General features: G+C 41.0%; 3 protein-coding genes across 3 annotated transcripts in view; 1 reads left to right on the top strand and 2 right to left on the bottom strand.

Annotated features, from left to right (window-relative positions):
- Positions 1-1,077: 1,077 nt before the first annotated feature.
- On the bottom strand, positions 1,078-2,446 carry LOC134185232 (conglutinin-like). The gene is made up of 6 exons (XM_062653012.1): positions 2,372-2,446; positions 2,123-2,276; positions 1,624-1,752; positions 1,366-1,556; positions 1,147-1,298; positions 1,078-1,099 (listed from the first exon to the last, which is right to left on the bottom strand). Exons 1-6 carry the CDS (start codon positions 2,444-2,446, stop codon positions 1,078-1,080), a joined length of 723 nt encoding a protein of 240 aa, XP_062508996.1.
- Positions 2,447-3,763: 1,317 nt separating this feature from the next.
- On the bottom strand, positions 3,764-13,066 carry LOC134185678 (uncharacterized). Its single transcript, XM_062653527.1, has 6 exons — positions 12,741-13,066; positions 10,086-10,644; positions 8,398-8,662; positions 7,272-7,819; positions 4,273-4,546; positions 3,764-4,214 (listed from the first exon to the last, which is right to left on the bottom strand). Exons 1-6 carry the CDS (start codon positions 12,965-12,967, stop codon positions 4,027-4,029), a joined length of 2,061 nt encoding a protein of 686 aa, XP_062509511.1. The 5' UTR covers positions 12,968-13,066; the 3' UTR covers positions 3,764-4,026.
- A 459-nt stretch (positions 13,067-13,525) lies between these two features.
- Positions 13,526-15,000, top strand: part of LOC134185449 (sterol carrier protein 2-like) — a 5,591-nt gene continuing 4,116 nt past the window's right edge. The window contains exons 1-7 of the mRNA XM_062653235.1: positions 13,526-13,639; positions 13,717-13,774; positions 14,206-14,277; positions 14,346-14,410; positions 14,519-14,582; positions 14,643-14,710; positions 14,955-15,000. The exon at positions 14,955-15,000 is cut by the window's right edge and continues 81 nt beyond it. Of these exons, the coding sequence (XP_062509219.1) occupies positions 13,526-13,639; positions 13,717-13,774; positions 14,206-14,277; positions 14,346-14,410; positions 14,519-14,582; positions 14,643-14,710; positions 14,955-15,000 (487 nt within the window). The remainder of the gene's footprint in view (positions 13,640-13,716; positions 13,775-14,205; positions 14,278-14,345; positions 14,411-14,518; positions 14,583-14,642; positions 14,711-14,954) is intronic.

Raw genomic sequence — 15,000 nt, 5'->3', positions numbered from 1 at the left:
TCACATTGATTCCAAAGTGACTCCCATATTTTGCCTGATTCCCATAGATGCACGTGACCGGCCAAATCACACACACACACACACACACACACACACACACACACACACACACACACACACACACACACACACACACACACACACACACACACACACACACACACACACACACACACACACACACACACACACACACACACACACACACACACACACACACACACACACACACACACACACACACACACACACACACACACACACACACTGCGTATATATATATATATATATATATATATAGATATACATATGTATTAAATGTTCAACAGCATTGCTATAATCTAGCTACCATAATTATATCGACATTTACTAACAGCTATAGGTAACCATCTCATCAACAAATGCCAAATTCTAGGCAAGCTCTTTTGTCTTAGTAATATCTACGTGAAAAGCTGAAGGTGTCCTGTTAGCATGGTACTCGTATGAAGTACTAAAATGGATAATTTCTGTATTCATCGTGCCATGATATAGCCGATCGCTTTGATATTCACAGCACCGCTGTCTGAACTGCAACAGGGATCAGCATAGTTTCCTGCAGTGTTCCTTGCTCTGTTGACAGTTATCTGTGTTCCGAAGCCAACGAAAGAGTCTGGAGAGCTACAATCGTTTTGTTGATTGGCAATAATTCCAAGACGAGCTCGATCAGCGTTACGAAATATAGAACTTCTTGCATTGAATCCTTCCTGCAACAAAAGTAATTTCAAAACATTTTACTACAATTAGTTTAGTATTTGTACCGCATGTTGAGCAAAAAAGTGAAATTATTTTACAAGAGCAATGAATGATGTCTACAGTTTATGTGAAATCAAGTGCAACGTGGTATGCATTTTTAAAGCTTCTTTTCTGGTATGATCAATGTGCATGATGCTCTACACTGATAGTATGCTCACCTTGTTGCAATTTGTTTGCATAGATGACCTTGGCAGTAAACTTCTCCACTTACTCTTTCCAATATTCGTGCTCCTGTACTGTCCATCAGCAATAATACTGTAGAGAGATGATGCTCTATAGCTGAAGCTAATCCATCTGATCGTACCATCTACTTTCATCCCCAGACGAAGTTCAGTAAATGGTAGTGTCCAATACGATGCCAGTTTGGTTTCTTTGTCATCCAAATCCAAACTATTAGATTGAAATGTCTTCTTGTTTGACCACAACTCGCTATCATACTTAAAGTTTTGTTGATTCCCATCTATTTTCATAATCATTGTCCAACCTTCAATCGTATCACAGAACACCTGTTGTAGAAAAATTTACCATACAAGCTCCAAACCAAATTTATTAAAATCATTAAATTATTTTAACCTGAAATGGTAAATCGCTAACAGATGGTCTAATCCAATATTGCCCATTGTTCATTGATTTGTAATTTAGTGCTATTTGCTTGCACGATGATGCATGCTGATAAAAGAAGCTGGAAGGTTGTGGTAGTGGAAACCATTTGTTATCGTCACAATACTCTACCTCCTTCGTTTTCTTGTTGAATCTCATCATTCCTATACATACATGCACACATATATACCGTTTGGATTTTATAAGAGTAATGTAGTAATATTATTTCACCTTCTCTTATAGTAGAACACTCGTTTATACGAAGAATGCCTGCCGGTCCACTTGGCCCAGTTAAACCTCTAGCCCCGCGCTCGCCTTGAATGCCTTTGGGACCAATTTTTCCAGCCATTCCTTTTTCGCCTACAATGACATGATGGTACTTCCATAAACATATTTAAGTGCGCTTAATTTGATATCTATTTATGAATTTCCATTTTGCTACGTTTACCATAAATAATAGTTATGGTTAGATTAAACTTTGATGATTACTTAGTCAGCTTACTCAGTCAATCTATTTGTGAAGCTCCTCTAATCTAATTTGAAGTATCACTTTACCTTTGGTGTTTGTGTAACCATGCAATGTCTTGCAATGCAAGCAAAATGTCATGCTCTAAGACATAATTACCTAACACAGCAAGCACGTTCCTCAATGTTTGCTTAAATGCCGTAATTAATTATTAAATAATTAAATAAATAATGATTTCTGTTTTTATTGCTTGTTTTGTATTACCTTTAGCTCCTCTCTCTCCTTCTTTACCAGGAACGCCAGCAGAACCTGATACTGTTACTGCAGAGACATGAGTAGTTGATACTGAATCGTTTCTGTCACAAGGAATTGGTGCGACCTTACCAGAACAACAACCGTTCTTACAGCTCTTGCTCTCCTAGAAACAACAGTTATTGCTAAAACACGTAGTCTCACGTATACAGACATATAGAAGCAGCTAATATTCGGATAAAATGACATTTTAGTGCTTACCGTCACTTCTGAATCTGACGTTGATGTGGCGGTCACCACCAATAATAAGAGCACAAAGAATTGTATTCGTAGCATGATTATCGAAGGCAAACGTCCAGTACAACTGCTTGCTTTCGCTCTAGCAAGTTGTTCTTATTGCGCAGCAAAGAACGGAATATTACATCACTATACATCGATCTCCATAGACCTGCACAAGTTGATCAACGTCATTGCCAACGCGACCAAGATTTGCATATTGTTTTAGTGCGCGGTATTTTCCCAATTAGCAGTGCAATGCCAAATATGGCTGTATTTTTAGTGATCTTCTGGCAGGAGGGAACTTCACCGGGTTTCGGAATTTACTTTGCAAACGTCACAACGACTTAGGTACCGGTATATCGAAAAAGGGAGGGAAAGAAAGTTGGAACCACCAACGGCTATCTACATGCCGGACGGAAGGTGGTCATGTTGATAGGTCCGAAGACGTATGGATAACTACGGAACTTGGTAGCGCCAGAGAAGCCGTCAGAGAAGACACTGGTTGTCTTACAAAGAAAGTTGTCTGCGGATTATAGCAGAACGTTTCAAGTTTCTGGAAAGACGCCAGCAAGCAAATGAAATGGTACTGGAGTTTAAATTGACTCAAGGAGGTAAGCAAACAGCTGGTATATAATGGGGAATATTCTAAATATATGTGTTTTGGTATGCTAGCCACTCTTTCAAAGCTTCCTTGTAACAGTAAGCAAACCATACAGTCACATGCATCATTATCTAGGTAGCGCTGCATGCTGCACAGTATGAATCTGAAATTCTGTTGCAGGGGTTTTGACGTATGAATATCGTGTTGTTGCTTACAATGAGGTTCCTGGCACTTCAGAAAATGTTAGCGGAGTTCAGATCAACTTGACATTTTCTGTAACATGATCATCGATGCAGTATGGGTGACATCAAGTTGGCTGAGCTGCTTCAAGTTGAAGAACTGGCTCCATTGACCAAGGAAGCTGGCCATGTTGTTACACACATCAAGTAAGTGGCTACTGCTTCTAAACTTACACGTCTAGAGCATGAAAGTTATATATGTTGTGTCAATGCAGCCAAACATTCTGGCTTGTACGTGAATGATGAGTGTGATCGTTCAGGCACTTTTTAATTAACTGCCGTCATGCATTACCACTAACAGGTAGAATTGATTGATGTAATTTGTGCATGTAGTTATATAGTTTCTGCGATTAATGTGAATGGCAGAGACAACAGACAACTGCATGCCATTCAACCACAGCATTTCTTCACTGGAACCTTTGAGCACCAAGTTGGATGCTAGATCCCTGATTGAACAATACGTTCTGCAAGTCAGTAGCCTCGTGTGGCTAGACCTTTAAAATTTGATGCGCGAGAGTGGGTGGAGTACAGGAAACCAAATTTCTATTTGTGCATGATTACAGCAATTCCTTTCTTGGACTAATCTCATTTTTAGTGTATTCTTGTACATATTGTAATTCTGTCACTGCCATCTACTAAATCAAAAGAATTTCAACCACTAACACATAAATATTAATTATTAGTCATTATCTATCTATATCTATCTATTTATTTATTTGTTTATTTATTTATTTTACTACATATCTACAATGTAGTAGGTCAACAGTCTTAACAATGCAACGAATCAGGTTCAAATATTACGAATTCTCTTTATGACATGCAATCTTGGCTTCGCAAAGTCGTTCGTAGAACAGTCGCTTTGCCATTGAGTAGAGCTGCACATCCAACGAGTTTGATGCTTGAATCTGATTCAAATCACGTTCAGACAACTGCATGGCCGACCTCCTCCTGTTGAGAACTTCAAATGCAGACTTTGGTGGATCAACTGGTAAACATGCAATACAACTGACTATCACTGATATCAATAAAACATTACCACTGACCTGATGATTTCATGGTTTTGTAAAACAGCTTGACCGACTCGTCGTAGTGTTCCTGTAGGCCAATGAATGCGAAATGAGTGAGTTGTGACATTGCTTTCTCGAGAGTTTTCTGGTCGGCGACAACCGTTGGATCGTAAACATCGAAACCGGCCAACATTCGAGTCATAGCGTTGCTGACTCCATTGCGGGAGGAAAACTCGGGAAGTGATAGGCTGTTTTTCGAATCATTGACAGCATCAGAAACACTTCTTGGAAGTCCACAACATTCTCCTTTCTAAAATACAGTCGATCATGTAGCTAGTTGTCACCAAGTTGGCTTTGTCATAGACATGATGGTGCACAATGTATTGGCTTAGACATGATTTCAGACTGAGTAAACAGACTGCCAAATGACACCAAGACAAAAAATCAAACCAACAGACAAACAGGCAGGCAAAGAGACAGACAGAGAAACAGACAGACAAACGGATAGACAGATAAACAGACAGACAAGACAGACAGACAGACAGACAGACAGACAGACAGAAATGACAGACAGACAGACAGACAGACAGACAGATAATTTATTCTCATACAGATTCTACTTGTACATATGCTAGGATTTTTTAAATGCAAATCAGTCCTTGCAAACAACAAAGTCATTAACTATGGGACAAACAGACATACAGACAGACATCAGATGGCTGTTCGTTAGAGTTTTTCTTCTATGACGACTATGGTCATTTATCTGAAACTCTTAGTGTTATATGTAGCCTTTTCTGTATTAGCGTTGACATTTTCAATACATGTTCTTTGACAGACAGACAGACAGACAAGCAGACAGACAAATAGACAGACAGACATACAGACAGAGACAGACAAACAGATAGACAGACAGAGAAATAGACAAACAGATAGACAGACAGACAGACAGACAGACAGACAGACAGACAGACAGACAGATAGCAGCTTTCTCATCAGACGAAGTTGGTCAGCCAAACGCACCGGAATTTGTGGACTTCTGGCGTAAACGATTTTCAGTGCAGCTGCAAAAGTGCAACGCACGGGTCATTCAGAAGAAATTGAATGTGTTGTGTGGTGGGTGTCAGATTCCCGAGTCACTCAGCACTCAATTCTTTTATCATTAGTGTACTTTTAGTTGTCTCTTTTGCCTCAGAAAATATGTATACACTTACCTATGAACACTATAAAGCATTTAGCTTTAGTCGAGTAGTTTCTGCTGTGATGTATGATAGTGTGATTGTAAGAAATAAATGATTCTTGACAGACAGACAGACAGACAGGTGTAGGTAGAACCAAGCCCTATTGGCTTGGGTAGTATTTAGTTGCTTTGCTTAGATGGTGTATAATAGTTCAATGTTTGAAAATATATGTATTGACAGACAGACAGACAGACAGACAAGACAGACAGACGGACAGACAGACAAGACAGACAAACAGACAGACAGCCAGCCAAGACAGATTTTGTCTCAATTAGAAGATCCTCAGTCAGAATGCTTTCTACTACGTCATTGCCATGTTCCCAAGTTAGATTACTTGGCTAGGTCAGTATCACCATCTTTATTTCAGTCTACAGCTGAAATACATGACAACATGACTCGAACAACCTTTTGTAAAATATTGGGAGTGCCATCAATAGTTGATGAACGGTGGAAACAGGCAACACTTCCTATCAAATTAGGAGGATTTGTAATGACATCAATCGATGCTATTGCTTCATCTGCGTATTTTTTAGGAGGATGGATGCATACTCTGTCAAACTTGCCTACTAGGTTCCCTTACTTGACTAACGATGTATCACTCTTGCTTGCAACCGATGTCTCAAAGATCTTGGCCAATATTTATCAAGCTGTCAAGTCTACTGGTTGTGATGATTGCCAACATCTAAGTGAGTTTGTCAAACAGCCCAAGAAATTACAACAAAAACTATCTAGTCAACTACACGAGGCAAATGCGAATTCCTGCCTGGAAACTTCGATTTCACAATCAGATAGAGCTACAGCTAAATTTAGATCAATAAGAGGAAAGGGAGCTGGGTCATGGCTGGAAGCCATTCCTACTGAAGAGCTTCTTGCACTGAAACCCAATGAATTTCGTTTGGCAGCATCTCTGAGGTTGGACATACCTGCACCTTTTGTCAACTGGAACATCCAGTGTGAATGTGGCAAGTTGGCAGATGAATATCATCTTCTTACATGCAAACATGGAGGTTGGCCTGTGTGGCAGCACAATGAAATTGTAAATGCATGGAGCACTTGTCTACATGAATTAAAGATTCATCATGAGAAAGAACCTCGACATTGTTACTCTGGAAATGAGAATAGGCCAGACATAGTTGTGTATGAGTCTGGGTGTAGCTATGACCTTGATGTAGCTATGGCTTATCCTTTCAGCCAAGACACTTTAAACCAGGCAGCTTTAGAGGAAGGTTTTGCTGCAGCAAGAACGGAGGAAAGGAAGATGATCAAATACGAAAAACAACAACTTGCTAGCAATACATCAAGCCTCAATTTCACTCCTCTGGTATTTGAACATTTTGGAACTTGGGGATCAGAAGCTACCAACTATCTAAACAAACTAGCCAGAAGATCAAGGGACATTGAAGGCTATACAAATGTGACTTTAGAGGTTTTGGGAGGAAAAAATTCTCAATAATATTACAACGATGTAATACTAAAGTCATCCTCCACAAGCTGACACGTGTCTTCCCTGGAGAAGTACATGAGAACATACACAATAGGGACTATCAAAGTAGTTTGCATTAAACTAAAGCTGAACTCAGTAGATTGCTTGTATTTAGTGTTAGAATAAATGAAATTGACAGACAGACAGACAGACAGACAGACAGACAGACAGACAGACAGACATATACAATGACCAAATCATTTCATCTATACTAACATAGTCTCACACTCCAGTTCAACATACTGCACAGCAAACGACACAAACACTCGCCAAACAAACAACCACACACCATTCCACCAAATCACACCACAAACCTTCACAGTCTTCGCATGCTCATAGTTCGACACCAATCTCTGAACGGGATCCCTCATAATCACAGCCGCCACAACCGGCTGCCCGCCACACACACCAGTAGGAACGTCAGAATTATGACCACACTGACCGACAACATACGGACACGACGAGTGACACGTCCCCGTGCACCAACACACCGAATCACAACCAACAGCCTGACGCAGAACTCGAACAAACGCCGACCCTGCAGTCTTGGGAATGTGAAGAAACGATATTATCTGTGGTAGTGGCGCATACGGTGATCTGTACCAATAATACGGATCCGCATCAAGCATGACTGCGTGCGACAATTCGGTCATCGGGTAGCAATGTACACCAGATGTGCAGAGTTGTTGAAAAAAGATGTCGACGGCATGTTCGTAGAGTTTTAGGTCGTATTTGTTGCTTCTGTAGATGGCGATCGTCTCTTCGTCAGACAGACACTGCTGCCTGTGTTCTTCGCCGTACACCGGAGAGACAAGCACGTTGGGAATGTCGTTAGTAGAAACGTTCACAAACTTGATGAAACCTAAGACATAAATTAATTAGAAACAAAACGTACACTGTTTGGGTAGAATTGTAGTGTTTCACTGCACATAATCAAATATGTTATACACACACACACACACACACACACACACACACACACACACACACACACACACACACACACACACACACCACACACACACACACACACACACACACACACACACACAAACACACATACACACATATAAACAGATGCTAGACCTGGTGGTTTCTAACGATTCTGAGATCATCATTGCGAATGTCCAAGAAACAGCAGAGATATTATATATTATTTTTGATGTTTTAAATTTCTTTTTTAATTTTTACATTTTTTATAAATTCTTTTTATCTTTTCACTTTAGATTTTTATTTATTTTCATTTTTAATTTAATTTTAATTTCTAATTTTCATTTTTTATTAATTATAATCGTTTTATTTAAAATTTTGTTAATTTTTCTGTTTATTAATTGTTATTTTTAAACTTAATTTTTAATTAATATTTTATTTTATTTTTATCTTTTATTTTCTATTTTAATTTTAATTTTATTTTTATTCTATTTTTGATATTATTTTCACCTCTCTGTTTCAGTTGAGTTTGAAAGAGGCGTGCTGATTGAGGTAGGTACTCTTTCAATCCCACAAAGTCGATTTTCATAAGCAATGCCTTTGCTGTCAGAAACTGGTCTTGTGTGATCTTTCCAAATTTACATGGCAGTAGTGAGTCACCAAGAAGAGCTCGAGTTAAAACATTGCTAGTGCAATTATGTGATACAAACTCTTTAACACTCATCTTCTTGTTGGCAACAGCAGTAGTTATGTCATTTGGTAGAGTGCAACTTCTCTATAATAACATAATCATTAGAAATAAAATAGACGTATGTGCCTGTGTGTGTGTGTGTGTGTGTGTGTGTGTGTGTGTGTGTGTGTGTGTGTGTGTGTGTGTGTGTGTGTGTGTGTGTGTGTGTGTGTGATGGCTCAGTTGGTTAGAGAGTCTTCTATGGAGTATTTACATCCGGGAACTTGCAGGTTGCAAGTTCAAGTTACAGTGATGGCGAGCTATGGCATAATTTCCTTGGGCAAGAAACTCACACAGTTTCCTCTCTTGACCCAGAAGTATAAATGAGTACCTGGTCATTGACTGGGGTGGGAAAGGCCCCGACTTCAACAAAAAAAGTCCATCAGCCACTGGGGTCCACGTGGGACTTCGGCTGCCCACACCACAGTTGGCGTCACAGTTGGTGCTCCTGCGAGTACCTGGCCAGGCTCCAGGAGATTGCTCAGCACGGCCCATAGCTCCTGCGTAGTGCACAGGAACCCAGCCAACTGGCTGGGGGTGTAACTGTAACGAACAGCAGCTCCTTGTCCATTTGCTATTTTGCCGTGTGTGTGTGTGTGTGTGTGTGTGTGTGTGTGTGTGTGTGTGTGTGTGTGTGTGTGTGTGTGTGTGTGTGTGTGTGTGTGTGTGTGTGTGTCGTGTCTTAGAATCTCTATCACAACACAGTGGGAAAATCATATCTCAAATAAAACAATAAGACAAAGATGGGGAGATCCTGACACTATAAACATCAAACTTATAAGACGACATATGCAATGGCTCGAATGCCCAACCATCAAATTCCCAAGATGTGCTTCTTTGGGTGGTTATCAGAAAAACGTCCACAAGGTGGCCCTAAGAAACGCTGGAAAGACATAATTAGGAAAGACCTAAATGATCTGAAGATTCCAGAAAGCTGTTGGTATGACTTAGCAAATAAATCAAGATCTGTCTGGAGAGACCATTATCATGCCTGTCTGAAGTCTAGTCAAGTGTCATCTGGCAATGTTGATTTACAAACTGTTGTCTGCCCTAAACGTCTCAGAGGTTTCAGATGCATTAGTGAGTTGAAGAGACACAAATGCATTGCTGAAAGAGAAAAACCTATACATGAGCAAAAGGAGCCATTGAATGCCAGACATGTAAGAAGTACTTTCGAAGCAAAGGAAGCTATGCAGTACACAAATGCACTGATATGCATGGTGAATCTTTTTTTGTGACTTTGCCTTTGTCCCCACTGAAGGGATAGTGTGTCTGTTTAGACGGAAGCAATACAGGAGGAGGAAGAGAAGTAGAAGGTGTGTGTGTGTGTGTGTGTGTGTGTGTGTGTGTGTGTGTGTGTGTGTGTGTGTGTGTGTGTGTGTGTGTGTGTGTGTGTGTGTGTGTGTGTGTGTGTACCTCCGCATGTGTGTGCATGCACGTGTGAGTGTGCATGAGTGCGCGACCTCACCTTTCCAACTCTAGCATTAACAAAACAAGACATAACTCTTTGAACCGGATGCTGAATCAGAATAGCACTAACAACACTTGTATCAATCCTCAAACTAAACGCATCCTTTACTCTACAAGGATGACGAAGAACACCACAGTCTTTACACTCCAACGAATCAAAACAACACGACGTGCGTGATCCACACCCCACAGAACGTCGCAAAAACTGAACAAACCTTCCAGCCTCATCATTAGGTAGTTGCAAGAGATGCACACGAGTAGCAGCTTGATTGAAAGACGACAACGGTGAGTTCAATTTATAGTTAAAACTCCTTTGTTTTCCCTCTTTATTTTGGAGTAATAGTTGGCTGCTTGTAGACTTGACATCCAACCCATTTCCATGCATCTGTTTCTGTGGCTTTGCTTCACTATTCGACACTCGAAATTTATCGGTTGAATGTAGTTGGGATCGTTTGTCTTGAGGTTGAATTGCTAAGCGTGTCTGACTACCCAGTATGTTGACACCATGTCCGCCTTGCTGATTTAAATCACTGACTCCATGTTGCACCATCTCTATTCTGAACAATTAACAGTCACTGCTAAAAGGTTACCTTCTAAAACATGACGATAAATACAATAAAATGTCTGGAACATACGGCAAAAACCAAAGGCAGTTGGGGGCTGTGACTGTTGATATTAATATTATTTCTAAATCATTGATATCTAAATCTTTGCATCAACTCTTAACTAGATAATTAATATTTTCTGAAAACACAATCCATTAATTAAATATGCAAAGACAGTAGTAAGTACATGATATTTATATCAACAAAACATGCAGTTAAGCCCTGAAAACCTAGTTGTCAAACTGATAATTACTATAATGTCATCATCACCCTCTCAGTAGGGTAATATAGGGTAATAGTAATTATTAATATTAATTAATTGCAAGCAACATTCACACAATTGATATTTTCATGCAAAGGTGGCAGAAGTCCCCTTACCCGAACATTCCTAGGAAACTATCATCAATGCTTGCAGAAAAAGATGTCAACCTAGTCATGTGACGCGGGAGCGCTGCACGGAGGAGCGAGGCAAACGCCTGGGGACGAGACTAAGTACGGAACAACCATGAATTGGCTGAGATGCAGACTCCAGTTTGCCCTAGCTACTTCTTCGTTCATGCATCATGTGATTACGAGGATGCCGCAGCAAGCGAGCCAAGCTTACAAGATTGAAACTTCAACATTCACAGGCCTGTTGGCTGGGTTCAGGGGTTTCAGGCAAACCGTGCACTTAGCTGTGAAGGTCCGCCTTTGATTCAATGTCACTTGTTCCATCTTGGACTCCTTCATTCTTGCAGACCATAATAAATATAGAATTGATCTCTTGCACTAACTGTAGTTTTTGCTTTCAACTCGATCAAAGTTGATGATCTATGATTTCCGAAAACTATATGCATACATAAACAATTTACAAAAAATCACGTGACGGGTTTGTGCCGTCATTGGTCCATTTTAATGTATTACGCACCGCCCACTTTACCACTAAGCTATAGACGACCATGCATGCAGATGGTGGCTGGTGAGGGCCAGTTGTCTGGGTAGTTCTTAGAGACAGTTAGCTATTTTTAAAAACTTGTACAGTACTTACATCTACAGTGTAATCGAGAACAGTTGTCTTCATGTTTCGTTACTGCTCAGTTGTACGACATAGATGCAAGATCAAAATTCAAATATCCCATGGTTTTCAATAATTAATATTGCTATTAATATTTATTTTATAAATATTACATAATAATTAATTACCTTTCTCTTTTGTCTAGCGCCACACATTTCAATTAATTAACCATGGGGCCACAACTTTGCCATCACCACGGCAGGGCTGCCAACTCTCCCGCATTGAGCGGGAGACTCCCGCATTTGGGACCCTTCTCCCGCCTACCCGCATTTGCCATCAAATCTCCCGCATTCTGACCATTGGTGGGCGTGCCTGTTCTGTGTAACCATACACTTGCCCTTAATTAACTTAATAGTTAACGAAGTTACTGATCATGTGATCTGGATATCAATGTCTATGTGCAGCCCCTCTCTTTCATACACACTTGGTCACAATCAGAGTCTCCAGGTCACAATATAGCGCTACACGGGTCTGGGAGGCCGAGGCTAGTCACAATATTGACATACCGGTAGAAGGAGTCGGTCAGGCAAACTGTCCGGAAGTGGAAAGGGAAGGGGCTAGCTAGCCTAGACTACCAAGGAGTTGTCTAGACTTGTCTAAGAAGGCCACAAAACAATAGAATCGAGAATGTGTACATAACTCATTCTTATATTTACTAGCAGGCAGTAGTAGTACGCACAAGTTCTGTGTATATTTTGTTGCACTTTGCTTATTTTAAGTGTACTATTTATATACTATTTAACATTATTACAACATAAAATTTATTGATATTAATGCTATTGTAGGCGTGTCAAGAAATTGGACTCCCGCATTCTCCCGCATTTTTTCCTGCAAACCCACGCATTTTGATTCAGCTAGGTTGGCAGGTCTGCCATGGAAACGGCAACCCTGATTCTTGCCTACTGCATCACTCACTCATACTGTATCAACTAAATAAGTGCGTGTGTCACCCCCAAACCTCGAAAACCTCTACACCTATGACTTGCTTGCTTACCTACTCCCAAATGGTCCAGATTGAGAGTTTCTCGTCTGCTGTCCATTAGCGTTTCTTACTTCGCGTCTTGCTACATGATCTTTGGCTTCCATAGGCACGTCCGTACTCATGTACTTGCCAACGTTCACGACGACTGCGACGGCTATGAGTACTAGAGCAATGAGACAGGCAAGACACGCCCACCTGCGTATGCGTCTAGTTGAGAAGCACACGTGGAGAACGTCCATTCAGCACGGAGTAACAACAGAGTAGCAAGCGTAGTAGGTTCCGATAATGGCATTAGTATGAGGCTTGTTGTCAGGTTTCCAGTTCCGGATTCTATTTGTGTACCAGACCTTCTCGCCGCGCCGTCGCCGGGAACATACGGGAACCAGACAATGTGGTAACCACGCATAAACCATTGGCTCTCAACACGCCCTCGCTCGCGTGCCTAGCAAGCTGCTTGGCGCGCTTTTCAAGATGTCGACTACTTGTTAGGTTCGTGGCTGTCGAATTCTATTTTGTTAAGCATTATAAGTTTGCCATATTTCACTCCCACAAACTACGTTCCGTTCCACGAGTTTGGTAGGCAACACTTACTGGGTCACCCTTCGACAAAAAGGCACCTGTAAAGCTCTAAAGAATTGCCATTCAATAGACTGATGGCTAATTTGGCCTTAGAAACGCTAATTAATGTAATTAATTAAACACAGAACCACACAACACAAGCAACCATTGATGCGGATCGTGTAATATTAAACCTAACGCGCGTTAAGGATACAACTTCCGGAATAATGCGCGTGCGCATGGGGTTACCCCTAAGACCTTTCACCCTAGCCAGTCGTCTCGCTCGTCGAGCGTTCAGCATGGCGACCGGACGTCGCAGTCGAGTGTTTGTAGTCGGCGTCGGCATGACGAAGGTAAAGCAGATATCAAACGACGCCGGACGGCGGATTTTCATGCAAATTGGTGCGAATTCTCATGAAATGCTTTACAGTTCGAGAAACCGGGATCGAGGGAGGATTTCGATTACCCCGCGATAGCAAAGGAAGCAGGTAAGGCAGCGAGGAATGATGTAGGTAGATTCGCATAATTAGTGTGCAGCAACTTGTAGATATTAATTACCGTATAGTCACGTGACATTACCATATATGTACCTGTGGACGCCCAAGAGCCCATGATGCTAGCAATCTCCAGTTGCTGCTTTCGTTTGCTTTTGGTTGGGAGAACTTCTAGCACATTTCTATGCAGTCGGTCTAAATTAATTCAGTTTGATATCAACTGGCAGTCTGGCCCCAACTGTGGAAGGCTGGTGACTTTGGTGGACATTTAGTTTACAGATATTTACAAAATCAATTGCCTTAATTAATTATTACATATTTATTAATTATTTATTATTTATTAATTAATTAATTTTATTTATTTACTAATTTTTGCTCGGTGTTTGCATAATCATTACCATCTGATACGATCGTGTGACATGTAGGTCTGAAGGCTCTCCAAGATGCTGCGCTCTCCTACAAAGACATTGAACAGGCTGTTGTCGGTTATTGTTTTGGTGTGTAACATGATGTTTCAAACTGATAGTTTATGGTACTAGAATGTGTGGATGTCGATGCTTTGCAGGTGATTCGACGTCGGGTCAGCGAGCTTTGTATGAGCTTGGTATGACAGGCATTCCAATCTATAATGTGAGCATACAACACACACACACACACACACACACACACACACACACACACACACACACACACACACACACCCTTTCTATCCACAAGCTTCAAGAAATATGTTATCAGGTCAATAACAATTGCTCCACTGGATCGACGGCTCTCATTATCGGCAAGCAGCTCATTGAAGGAGGTGAGCGATTGGACAATTGCTTGTACATACGCATACTTGATGTGATGGTCACTTGAATAGGGATGGCTAACTGTGCAATGGCCTTGGGATTCGAGAAGATGGCAAGAGACTCGATGACAAAGCAACAGGTGGGATAGGACTGGCTGCTCTGTTGGTAACAATTTGGGGTGAAATTAATTAAATTGTGTGTGTGTGTGTGTGTGTGTGTGTGTGTGTGTGTGTGTGTGTTGTGTGTGTGTGTATGTGTGTGTTTGTGTGTGTGTGTGTGTGTGTGTGTGTGTGTGTGTGTGTGTGTGTGTGTGTGTGTGTGTGTGTGTGTATCAACTGTGTGTGATTTGTTGGTGTATGTTGTGGTTTGTGTTGCGTGTGTAGTTTGCCGACAGAGCGAGTCCCATGGAGAAATTTGTCGAAGTGCTGT

The sequence above is a fragment of the Corticium candelabrum genome, chromosome 10 (assembly GCF_963422355.1).
Source record: "Corticium candelabrum chromosome 10, ooCorCand1.1, whole genome shotgun sequence".
Classification (NCBI taxonomy): Eukaryota; Metazoa; Porifera; class Homoscleromorpha; order Homosclerophorida; family Plakinidae; genus Corticium; species Corticium candelabrum.
Note: the sequence above shows the minus strand (reverse complement) of the source record. Positions and strands in the feature narration are given on the sequence as shown.